Genomic DNA, 12,036 nt, shown 5'->3' on the forward strand with positions numbered 1-12,036 from the left:
ATACTCGGGTTATGTGCATGAAGCAAAAACATACCGACTGCTTATAATTCAAAAACACCTTGCTGCACTGGAAAATGTGTTGACTGTAATACTGTACTACTGTAAATGGTGGAGACTTGTAATACCCACTCCCATCTGGAGGGGTGCTCCACGATAGACATTTACAAAGAGAATTTGCGTCCACCCCCTTTCCCCCTCCCAAGACCACCAGCAAAGATATAAACACCCCTACATTAATTGGGGTCATGCTGATTCTATGTAGAAAGTATCGATGTAATACATTAACATGCATACATTTATTCTGCAAGCGATATACAAATACACCAAATATTAAAGATAATGATTAGCCACAGAAGTCCATCCATCCATCCATCGGGACCATACCCTGTGCAGAGCGTTGGTGCTGCCTAAGCAGTCTCTTTGTCTATTGGGCACAATCGTGGATGGGTCGCCACTCCGACACAGGACAACAGCAAGCTGGCACTCATCTTTCCGACTTTGGAAGGATGACAGGCAGAGTCAACCCCACCCGGTATTAATTCAACAGCAAAGTGGGATTTGAACTCAGGATCCGAGGATTCCAAGCCCACCACTCTAACCATTAAACCAACACCAGGCATGCTATATAATTGCAGTATAAAAATAGGAACAATTTTTTCAGTCTCCTGTCTTTTTTCCTGGTGGTGAGTTCATGTTTGCCACAAATTATTATAAAATTGATTATAAATATAAATTTAATAATTGCATCCAATTATTATGGGACTTGGCCAACAAAAAAAGGTGCACTGTAAATCACACGATGCATTTATGGTTCTTCCAGACTCCTAGAATATATATGGCTCTTTATTCAATCCTGATGAAAAAAAATATCAATTATTATCCATTACTGAAGAACACAAGGATCGACATGTCTTACAAAGAGCCACTGAACTAATTTGAAGTGACAATTAAATGAACGTCATGTAGTTTTCAATAACCTCACCTTCTGTTGTTCTCTTTCAAAAAGTGGAGATTTTGTTTGCATGTGACGAACTGAAAAAAAAAACAAATCTATTGTTATCAGAAATAAATCAAACCTTGCTAACTTTGGGTTGGCTTATTCGTGTTCACATCTGAAACAATGGCTCTTGATGTGAGGAACTCAAAGTTCAAATACCATACCTTCATGTGTTTGTCCATCGTCTTCTCATGACCTTGTAATTCATGCAATATACATAGAAACAAAGACATTAGTAGATATACAATGATGTCTACTGATGCCCTTGTATATTATATGAATCAATGTAAAAAAAAAAGAAAATAACATTATGAGAGCGTCCTTCCACTTACGTGTGATGGCGTCATAAGTGGCCAAATGAGAAGAGAAATAAACTGTGAGTTGATGACATCGTGATGTTTAACATCTCGAAATGACAAGTGAAACAAGAAGCCTCGGAGAATGGTGCAGGTTTTTAGAGTAACATCTAAAAGACTCTAGAGATGTATGGTATACATTGCTGATTTTATTTGTATTCAGTGTATGGAGAAACGATTGACATGAAAGCAATATTGTTTGATTCAAAAAGATGAAATCTATTCATCCAGAACGTATCGAGTGAAAAAGACGCCGCGAGGCTGTGCGCCCCCTTGTGGGTTCATACCTGTGACCTGGCAACTGGTGAGTCTGCATGACATTAGTCGACAATGATTGTTACTGGTGAAAAAAAAACACCCAACAAACTACACCTGTCGAAAATGACCGTCATTTTGTCCGCATTCTTCTGAAATTGTCTTAATTTATGCAAATACGTGGCACGCAATGAATCGGTATACCGAGGTGGCATGTTCTTCTACAGGGATTTTTACATGCTTATAACGACAAATTGCGAAGCTCTGAGCGTAACGGGACTGATTGTCGGCAAATGGCTCCACTCTGCGGCCCATTTGTCCTGAGAGTGATCAGAGCCGCGTGTGCGCGTGTGCGCGTGTGCGTGTGCCCATAACTTTACGTCCGACATAGGAAACTTGACAGTGTGCAGGAATTTTTTAATGTTTCATGGTGCTGACGGTAGTTGGCCGATTCTTCTCGAAAGACACCGTGGGACCTTTTACATCCACCAACTAATACTGGCACACGGGACTCCCAGTTTAACGGCCATGAAAGAGACGGCACACACACTCATTGATGCCTCGCTAAACACCAGGGTGACAGTTTAGAGCTGGGCTGAGATTGAAATCCAGATAGCTCAGAGACGAGTGTGTTTCGCTCTCGAATATTATGATATCTATGTACATGTACATATACATATATATATATATATATATATATATATATATATATATATATATATATATATATATATATATATATATATATATATATATCTTCTTCTTCTTTCGGCTGGTCCCGTTAGGGGTCGCCACAGCGGATCATCCGTTTGATCCGCATAGTGATTTGGCACATGCTTTACGCCGGATGCCCTTCCTGACGCAACCCTGGTCGCCTCTTACGACACAGGGATATATATATATATATATATATATATATATATATATATATATATATATATATATATATATATATATATATATATATATGTGTGTGTGTGTGTGTGCCACCAAATGAGATACAATGCGGCAGCAACTAAAGAGTGCGATTAGCATGAAGTTGTCGTTAATTTCGACACTGAATCATTTTCTGAGCGTTTAGCAATATGGGCAGTTAGTGTGCGACCATTTTAATCACGACTAAATGGCAATGAGAGAAACTTTGAGATTTCACATATGGTGTGCACACATATGGTGTGCGCTTTTCCCCATTCATTACGCCTTGTCACTGTCACCAAATCGCAGCAAGCTCCTCGAAGACTTAAATCATTCATTTCTGATCATTTGCGACGTGTATCAGCTCGGAAAGAAAACGCTGAAAGGCATTCTTTTGGACACAAATTAATCACCGGCTTCATTGAATTTCATGGTGAAGATGAACGCTGCCAGCCAGCGTTGCTGATGGTGTGTGTGTATTGGATTTATATCATCATCATCATCATCATCATCATCATCATCATCATCATCCACCATGAATTACGCCGAACGTTGGTGCTGCCGAAGCTGTGATGAAGCTCCAGTTCTGGTCGCGTCCCCGCTCCGAATCAGAAAGTCGCGGCAGGAATTAGGAATTTGTTCAGCGATGGCGATAACGCACCTACTCTTCACCAAAGACACCATGGGATCTTTAACGCCCACCAACTAATACCAGCAGACGGGACTAGATTTACAAGTTAGTATAAATAATTTTGGTGTTGTGTGTCTCGCTCCAAAAGAGTTGTTCACAAGCTCGTTCACCATTTTTCACTCGTCTCAGGTGGTTCAATTAACACATTCATTCACACGTGCCCTAACTGCAAGTAACTTCAAAGCTACCTAACCACTCAGCAGCTACCTACCGGTTGCATCACTTGTTAGCAAATCGTGAATGATGGTGGAGAATAAATCACAGAATATCAAAGCGACAAATACCACACATGTGTATATATATATATATATATATATATATATATATATATATATATATATATATATATATATATATATATATATATATATATATATATATATACACATGTGTGGTATTTGTCGCTTATATATATATATATATATATATATATATATATATATATATATATATATATATATATATACATATATATATATATACATATGTAATATACATTTTTACATATATGCACATCACATGAACATGCCTTACATTTAGGAGAATTACTGACGTGCTTTGCTTCGACTCCTGGACGTTTTTGTTCGTTTATTTTGTTCGCCTTGTACGCGTCGCGCGGTGTGAAACAAGATTTATTACGTGGATTTTCTCTCCATGAGTATAAAATGTGTCAGGAGGATAGAGAGGGGAGGGTGGAGTGGTCGGGAGGAAGGGAGGGGGCGGGGGAGTTACAGTGAGAAAGGGATTCGCTCGTATCGGTGCGATACCGCAAATATATGCACAGCACAAAAATTGGAGCTTTTGCAATTTTGACGTAATTCATGTCGAAGGGTTCGACGGAACAGCGTTTCCTATTTCAACTTTTATTTCCGAGTTCAGGCTAATATGGAAGGGACGGTGATGCGTCGAAAGTCGGCGTCGTGTTCATTTTGCTTGGGTGTCTCGTTGTCGCACGACTCCACTGAACCATCTTCCCCAGGATTTCCTGGCCCGCAAGCCCGGCCATCGTCCGTCCAGCACTGACACGTCATGACACCTAATTCATGGCTCTGGTCCGCGCAATACAAACACACGCCAAGCAGAGACAGACAGAGCGACAGCTCCGAATTGGGTAATATGTTTAAATGTGCGGCTTCGGAGGCGCAATTTCATGATAACTTAATAGAAAGCGCAAAGAGGCGGAACGTCCATTTATCACGGCCGGGGAGACGCGCTTGGCGCTAGCATCTCCATATTTATGGATTTGTTTCGGGCCGACGGGAGGACACAAACACATTGCCATCATTTTATCGATAAATCCCGCCATTTCCCCACATTACCGCCCGCGCTTGCTTTAACAAAGCGTTTGAAATTTACAGTCCAAAGCAGCGGAGCCATTTTATTTGGAGACTCGTTTAGAAGCCCAAACGGATAACGACGCGATTCGTGATTAAATGCGCCAAGGACGAGGCGCACGGCGTATTTCCCTGTCGCACTTTGTTGGCACACTCTTGGCTTTAGTCCCCCCCCCCAGTGGGAAATTCCATCTAATACGCACTCGGCCTCAGCACGCACACTCTGCGCAACCGACGCCCCGAAATTAACGCTCAAAAACACGATTTTACGCGAACCGTTCGCTCAAGGATTCGACGTGTCATCGACACCATATTTTAGTTTCATTTACACGAGAACGACGACGTGACTAAGAGACAGCTGCTCTCGAAATATTACGACGAGTAAGCGATGCTCAGAGGTATGAGCGTGGGTATGTGCACATCCATTCTGGGTCAGCGCGACACCTGCAATAACAGGCCGAAGGGTCCACTAAACACTGGTTTGTATTACTCGGGCCTGGATTCACTCTCACCTGGTACCATGTTTGCTGGTCGTTGTAACATCACCTGAACGCCTGGGAGTGTTTTCTTCAAAATTACCTCCAACCATACCGAACAAAGAGTTTCGGCTGCTGAAATATACTTGTTTTGCTTTTTTGGCGATGGTTTAAGGTATCTCGGGTTTTGTTACTTACACTTTTGGAGATTGTGCAGTAATTATATACAAGGATGTTTTGGCAGTGAAGAGCATTCGTGATGAGCCTCCGTGTAATCTACAAACTCTCATCTTGCTCTTCCATGATTCTCGAACCAGTCAAGAAAAATCAAAATAAAACTAAACCAAAAAAACCTCATATCAGCATCTTCTTCCCAGGGCTGCAAGTGCGCTCGATCAACGGGATATTTTATACGATTCTATCGCCGCGACGAGGCGCGACTTTGAATGCACGAGAAAATCCGACATGCGAGCAGGAGGCGACGAGGAATCGGTGCCGCGTGAGAATTAACCGGGTGATCCGGTACCCGAAGGCACCGTGGTGCGTGCAGGTGGTGGTCGAACCTGAGGCTGCAAGTCGAAGGTCCTCCGGCGAGGACAGAGAAGGAGCCTCGGATCCTCTGCATGCCCCTCGAGATGATCCGGAGGGAAGGCGACTCGGGGGATTTCGACGGTCGTCGGGAACACTCGTGGAAAGAGGTGCCACCGATGGAGGGAGTCAAACTGGCTGTGCCGCTCCCGCTTGGTTAGGCGGTCGCTGGCGCGGATACCTGCGCATTGCGACGACTAGTAAAGTCGAACTGTATAAACATGAAAAGCAGAAAATCAAATAGAATGGGGCGCGCGGTGACACGCGCCTTCCGACGCCCAGTGTGCTTGCCGAGGGGCTGCCATGAGGGGGTCGCGCGATGCGTTTAGTGCGCAAAGCACAGCCAATTGCTCCCGCGTCTCCAAATTACATCAAAGGCTGATTTAGACGGAGTCAGGCAAATTTGCACGGGAATTAGCGTCTTGTTGTTTGCTGATTGATTTCATTAAAACTAATGTCTATATATATATATATATATATATATATATATATATATATATATATATATATATATATATATATATATATATATATATATACACACATACACACACACAGTGCATTGCATATGGCATAAGGTTCATGTAATAAGACTGACGCGCTCTCGTTGGCCACAGACGCGTTTGTCAGATTGAATAAATAAAGGCGATTTTCCCGAGCAATTCGGTTGGAACGCGTGTCCGGGGTGCGAAAGGCCTCGCCCTGAGGTTCGGGAAGAAGCCAAATCAAATACGTTTTCGAATAATCGGGTGTGTGCAACCGATGGAGCCGCTCATCGCGCCCAACTGCGATAATTCGAATCAAAGGAATATTTAGAGGAGAAGCTTTTGTTCTTGAAGGATTTCCGAGGGGCCGATGAGTAGGCGGGGCGTCTGGCGTGCTCTTGTGGGCTAATTTAGGAGGAAGGCCGTCTCCCCCCTCGTCAGATCTCATTGGCTGTGATTGTGTGACGGTTTCTGATTTAGCTCGCTGATAAGGCGGGCCATTAGCCACCAGGAGTTATATGTGTCCGGCCTAGGGGATAGGCGGCGAGAGAGGGAGAGAGGGAGAGCGGGGGAGAGAGAGAGAGAGAGAGAGAGAGAGAGAGAGAGAGAGAGAGAGAGAGAGAGAGAGAGAGAGAGAGAGAGAGAGAGAGAGAGAGAGAGAGAGAGAAAAACTGAGAGAGCAGGTGTAAGAGAGCGGCAGGTAGACAACAGGCCGAGCCAGGAGCTGCACCATGCTGTCCCACGCTGAGCTCCTTGACTCCCGGTTGGCGCAGCGCACACTCTACTCCTCTGAAGGCAAGCTTGGCCGGGTCCCGCACGCATTCACTTTATTGTATTATAATTTTTATTATCCATTTGTCTCATTAATAATTGTCCATATATTGGCGACTTTCGATTTTGCTGATTGAATTTGTTACATGTGTAAAAATCGTCGAACTTGATTATTATCGAGTTGACCAATAACCATATTTTTAATTGTTTTTATTTTTTACATCTAATTCCCCAATTAGTGCCTTTAAAGTACTTTTGTTTGATATTTTTTGGAAATCAAATGTGCCTTGTGATCAAATTCCTATTTATATAATCTATATTATATACAGTATTTATATTTCAAACAAACGCAGGTGAAATCACATATTTTCACTTTTACCTTTATGTGTTCCTCTCCGTAATGTTTTTTGTTTCCTCTCTAATGAGTGTAATAATACTCTTTTTAATAGTTACATACTTTGATACAATTCACACCAGACGCAAAATGAATGTGGACTATTTGATACATTTTTGCAAAAGCTGATTGTTGCGAATGAGTTTGGCAGACTGGTTGCAATTTTTTTTTTTTATCACTTTCCATTCTACAAGAAGCGCACGATTTTAATAATCACAAACTTGCACGCGAAAGTATGACGTCACTTTATAAACGCTCGGTGATTCTCATGAAGCGAATCGGCTCGAGTCACGAGGATGGAGTGAATGGGATCCGCCGGTTCGTGACTTGCACCCACAGTGGGTGGTCGAACTTACGCATCAGGCATCACCGGAGCTACTACTAAGGGACGAACCCTTCGGTGGCGACCCATGGCGCGGGATGCCGCGCACGCGATGTGAGTGCGAGCGCGCAATGGTCCGACGCGGAATCTGCCTCCGTGCACGGAAAGGACTCCGTGCTTATGTGTGAATCCTTTATCCGTGCGTGTGCCGTGCAGGCATTAAGGATGGCGGCGGAGAGATGCTGCGATCAGACGTGGGGAAATGCCGCCTGAGCGCGCTTGAGGGCTCGGCTTGCGTGTCCGGCGTTTGTGCGGCCGGATCCGTACAGGTCGAGGGAGTCACCCTGCTCACGAGCGAGGAGCTGCCCGCATCTGCCATCACAGCGAACGCGACCAATTCTGGCGCTCCCCCTGCAAAGGAAGCCGAGAAGCCCTCTGTGACGCCACAAAAGCAGAAACGACATCGGACGCGTTTCACACCTGCGCAACTAAATGAGCTCGAACGAAGCTTCGCCAAGACTCACTACCCGGATATCTTTATGCGAGAAGAGCTGGCTCTACGGATCGGACTCACGGAGTCTCGAGTACAGGTTGGTCATGCATTCAAAGCAATCTCGGTGCATTTCCATGGGAACTGTGACCTGGTATACTATAGGTTTTATAAAGCGTAGGGGAGGGTGGAGGATAGGGTGGGGGTGGGGAAGGAGACAGTGTGCTTCAAAATATCCGAGAACTTGGACAGGATATTTCAGCAACGATACGTTGTATAATATATTATATATTATATCATATATATATATATATATATATATGTAAACAATTATTTTTTTAATGTATGACATAAGGAGAGGAGAGAAGCCTGAAAATAATACAAGTTGATTAAAAAAAAAAAACTTTTGTCCCCAAACGTAGAAATTTTAACCCCAGGAACAATCCGTTGATATCTAGATAATTTGGTGAAACCACATCTTGTCACTGCTTTAACGGAAGGAGAGGCTTTGAAATTCGCTGCTCAAAGCACAACCTGAGCAATTTATTGTCTTGGAAGACAAACAATCACATGATGTATGGGTTACAATTATCGACTCACGGTGATTTATCGATTTTAGACTTGAAGCAACAAGGGTACGATTTGGTAAACTTTCCTCGTCGGTAACAGCGATCATTATGAAAATCACATTATTATTTAATTTTTTTTTGCTTTTATGGGACATTAAATTATGGGAAATTAAAAAGGGGGTGGCGTTGCATCTGATCAAAAAGGAGATACCTCACTCAGCAAAGGCAAAGGGTACTATAATTGGCATTTGCGCGTCCACAAGTATCGAGACAGTCTCGCGTATTAATTTTTCCTTCTTAACCGCATTCGGACAGCGCACGGGATGCTTCGATCACCATGCTCTCTCCGCATCACCTTTTTAAGGGTTCATGAATTGCGTTGTGGGTCAGAAAGACCACCCGGATTATTGAAATTTTATTTGTTAATCCTGAAATAGGAGCGGGTGTTCAAGACGTTCTCGGAACGAAATGCTCTGCAATTGGCCAAACAAAATTGATGTTTTATTTCGTTATCAATACATAAATATATTTGTGGTTAATGGAAAAAAAGTAATTTCCTTCTTAATCACATGCTTATGGATTGCTTTTTTAAAAAAAAAATAAACAAATATAAACCAGTGTTTTTGGATTTTTGTGAGGATCTCATTCCGAGAACTTTTCAAACCTCCATCGTGTCAGCCTTGTAAAATCATAAAAATGTTCAATAATCGGAGAATGGAGATGAATAATGAAACGTACATTATATTCAATAAAATATACAACATGGCACAGTGTCCGATTTTATATATATATATATATATATATATATATATATATATATATATATATATATATATATATATATACATATATACATATATACATACATATACATACATACATACTGTACGGTGTCGAGATTATAAGGATTTGAAAATTTGATTTTGAAAATGCAAAAATATAGTGTGGGGATTGTGAATGTGAAAAAAAAACAACAAAATGGCACAAATCATTTTCGAGTCAGAATACAAGGGAGATTTTATCATTTATAATCTTAACTGTTCCTTTGAGGTTTCACTAAAGGCAAAATTTGCAAGTCACATCTCCATATATAATTATCAGTTCATAATGGAGCCGCATTATTATGGAATTGTAAGAATAAAATGGAGGTAACATAACGGATTTGTATGGATTGAATGGAAATTTTCATTTAGTAGAAAGCCGGATGTATGTGTAATGAAAATGTAGTTGTGTAGGTTCAGAAGTTATAAAAATGTTTATTTGTATTTTTTTTTTTTTTGAGATTTCATAGAGTGCCTTTAGGCTGTGCAAGTACAAGCCTGTTTGCTCTGTCTCGGACCATGCAGGTCTGGTTCCAGAACCGACGGGCCAAGTGGAAAAAGCGAAAGAAGACGACGAACGTGTTCCGCAGTCCCGGAGCCCTCCTGCCACCCGCGGGCCTTTCCCAGTTCCCTCCCTCTATGGGAGACCCTCTGTGTTTCGCGAGTGATGCGCGTTGGCCTGCCGCCATGCAGGGGGTAACTTCCTTGCCCCTGGGCCCGTCCTTGAGCCGACAGCAGGCCATGAGTCAGTCCCTGTCGCAATGCAGCCTCGCGGGACCAAACAGCATGGGTCTCCCACCAAACGGCGCCGGCCTTCAGTCGCACGCGCTCTACCAGCCCACCTTCCCAGGCATGGTGTCCACATCCCTTGGGGGCCCGGCGCAGGTCAACAGCGTGCCCACCGGATCACCTCAGCTGTGCGGTTCGCCCGAGGCAGGTGACATGTGGCGGGGAACGAGCATCGCGTCACTGCGTCGGAAAGCGCTCGAGCATACCGTGTCCATGAGTTTTGCCTAGCACCAGGCCCCTCACCCCATCCCTTTTATTCTTCCCTAGCTGCCAGTCCAACCCTTCCCTCGCCTCGTCCATCCAACAGACCCTGCCTCCTTCCTGGGCCATCAGTCGGAGACCTGTACAGAACTCGGCCGCGAAACGCGCGTAACCTATATATAAACAGCTTACCATGGTTACCCTGCATTGTCCGTGGAAAATGTAAATGTCACTTAGTTAAATATACTCGATAAGTATTTTAAATACATCGTCGTAGTGTTTTTCAGTAACTGTTCAATGTTGACAGTATGCCGGAGAATGTTTATAAACGTCACACGTGCGCCAACACAGCATCGTACTGAATGTGCGTGCACAGGGAAGAGCCGAGCTTGTTTTTACAGGTGCACGGCACTCCTGCAGGCACAGCAGCTGTGCAGCCGCACCTCGCCAACCGTGTACTTTCCCTTGTTTATAACTTGAAACGTTTCTGTAAATGGCATCCTATATAATAATAATAATAATAATGATGATGATAATAATAATCAGTATCGATTTTAATGTATCAATCGTTTTACTTTGATCCATTTATTTATTTGTTTGTTTACATCTGTTACTTTAATTTAAGCACTATTTTATTTCAATTTATGATATTATAATATTTATTGTTATTATTCATTTGATCCCCCCTCCTAACCCTCATGTATAATCTGGTGATGTTTACATAACTATTAAAGACGATTCTTTCCAAACCTCACCTCTCTTTTACCAATCCTCTCTGAGGCAATAAAGTTCCACGACACTTCATTAGCCTCACCCGTTCTCTAATAGATAGAAGGGCTATTTTAATCAGTCAGTGTGTCAATAAGTCTGCAATTCCACACGCAGATCAGTATGTATGTATGTATGTATGTGTGTATGTATATATGTGTATATATATATATATATATATATATATATATATATATATATATATATATATATATATATATGTCTCGGCCATTCTCAGTATTATGTTGCTCTATATACCGCAAGGAGGTTTTGCATTGTTAAATGGTTTGTATTATCATCACTGCGAAGGAAGCAAAGCTGTATAAGGTTGCCAAGACTGAGGTCAAAGGTCAAAAGCCATCACCCACAATTTTGATCAGAGAGAGAGAGAGCTGATTTGCATGACAATGCTTCTTCAAGACAGATATACTAAATAACATGTGAATTTGGGGTTTTAAAAAAAATATTTATATATAAAATCAGCATTCGCTTCTCAGTCATTCTTTGGAATCTCCTCGTCTGTCATGCAGAGGCTCTTCTTCCTCGACTACAAATCTGGCGGAATATGATCTGTAAATTGTACTTTGTTATAAGACTATGCAGAAATATCTTAGTTTTTGACATCAGGCCACAGACTTCATGATTAACCCTCGTAGTCTACTAAGTTTTTTTTATATGTAATCAAAATGTTTTCTTAAAATGCAATATTCGAGCATAGTTTCCACACTTCATATCTTACTCGTTGTAATCTCCTTTCCCGTTTGACATACAATCTGCATCGCCTCTCAGGGCTGTTGCGGAATTTTTACACCAG

The 12,036-nt window shown here is 42.2% G+C and overlaps 2 protein-coding genes across 3 annotated transcripts in view; both read left to right on the forward strand.

The window, feature by feature from the left end:
- LOC147015277 (uncharacterized) overlaps positions 1–2,282 on the forward strand; it is a 31,932-nt gene extending 29,650 nt beyond the window's left edge. Inside the window, exon 4 of the mRNA XM_085849862.1 lies at positions 1,585–2,282. Coding sequence (XP_085705988.1) covers positions 1,585–1,598 — 14 coding nt within the window. The 3' untranslated portion in view covers positions 1,599–2,282. The remainder of the gene's footprint in view (positions 1–1,584) is intronic.
- A 3,888-nt stretch (positions 2,283–6,170) lies between these two features.
- OTP (orthopedia homeobox) lies at positions 6,171–11,244 on the forward strand. Of its 2 annotated transcripts, XM_085849864.1 has the most exons (4): positions 6,171–6,892; positions 7,537–7,698; positions 7,801–8,174; positions 9,990–11,244. In XM_085849864.1, exons 1-4 carry the CDS (start codon positions 6,829–6,831, stop codon positions 10,479–10,481), a joined length of 1,092 nt encoding a protein of 363 aa, XP_085705990.1. In that variant the 5' UTR covers positions 6,171–6,828; the 3' UTR covers positions 10,482–11,244. The 2 variants fall into 2 exon arrangements, with proteins under 2 accessions (XP_085705990.1, XP_085705991.1); XM_085849865.1 differs by lacking the exon at positions 7,537–7,698.
- The last annotated feature ends 792 nt before the right edge of the window (positions 11,245–12,036 follow it).

The sequence above is a fragment of the Eptatretus burgeri genome, chromosome 12 (assembly GCF_056783735.1).
Source record: "Eptatretus burgeri isolate ZD-2024b chromosome 12, Ebu_testis_v1, whole genome shotgun sequence".
Classification (NCBI taxonomy): Eukaryota; Metazoa; Chordata; class Myxini; order Myxiniformes; family Myxinidae; genus Eptatretus; species Eptatretus burgeri.

Bases quoted from the DNA above. Each gene is read 5' to 3' on its own strand.
- OTP (XM_085849864.1), top strand. From the start codon at position 6,829: ATGCTGTCCCACGCTGAGCTCCTTGACTCCCGGTTGGCGCAGCGCACA. The intron at 6,893-7,536 runs GCAAGCTTGGCC...ATTCTCATGAAG, and splicing joins CACACTCTACTCCTCTGAAG to CGAATCGGCTCGAGTCACGA. The intron at 7,699-7,800 runs GTGAGTGCGAGC...TGTGCCGTGCAG, and splicing joins CGGGATGCCGCGCACGCGAT to GCATTAAGGATGGCGGCGGA.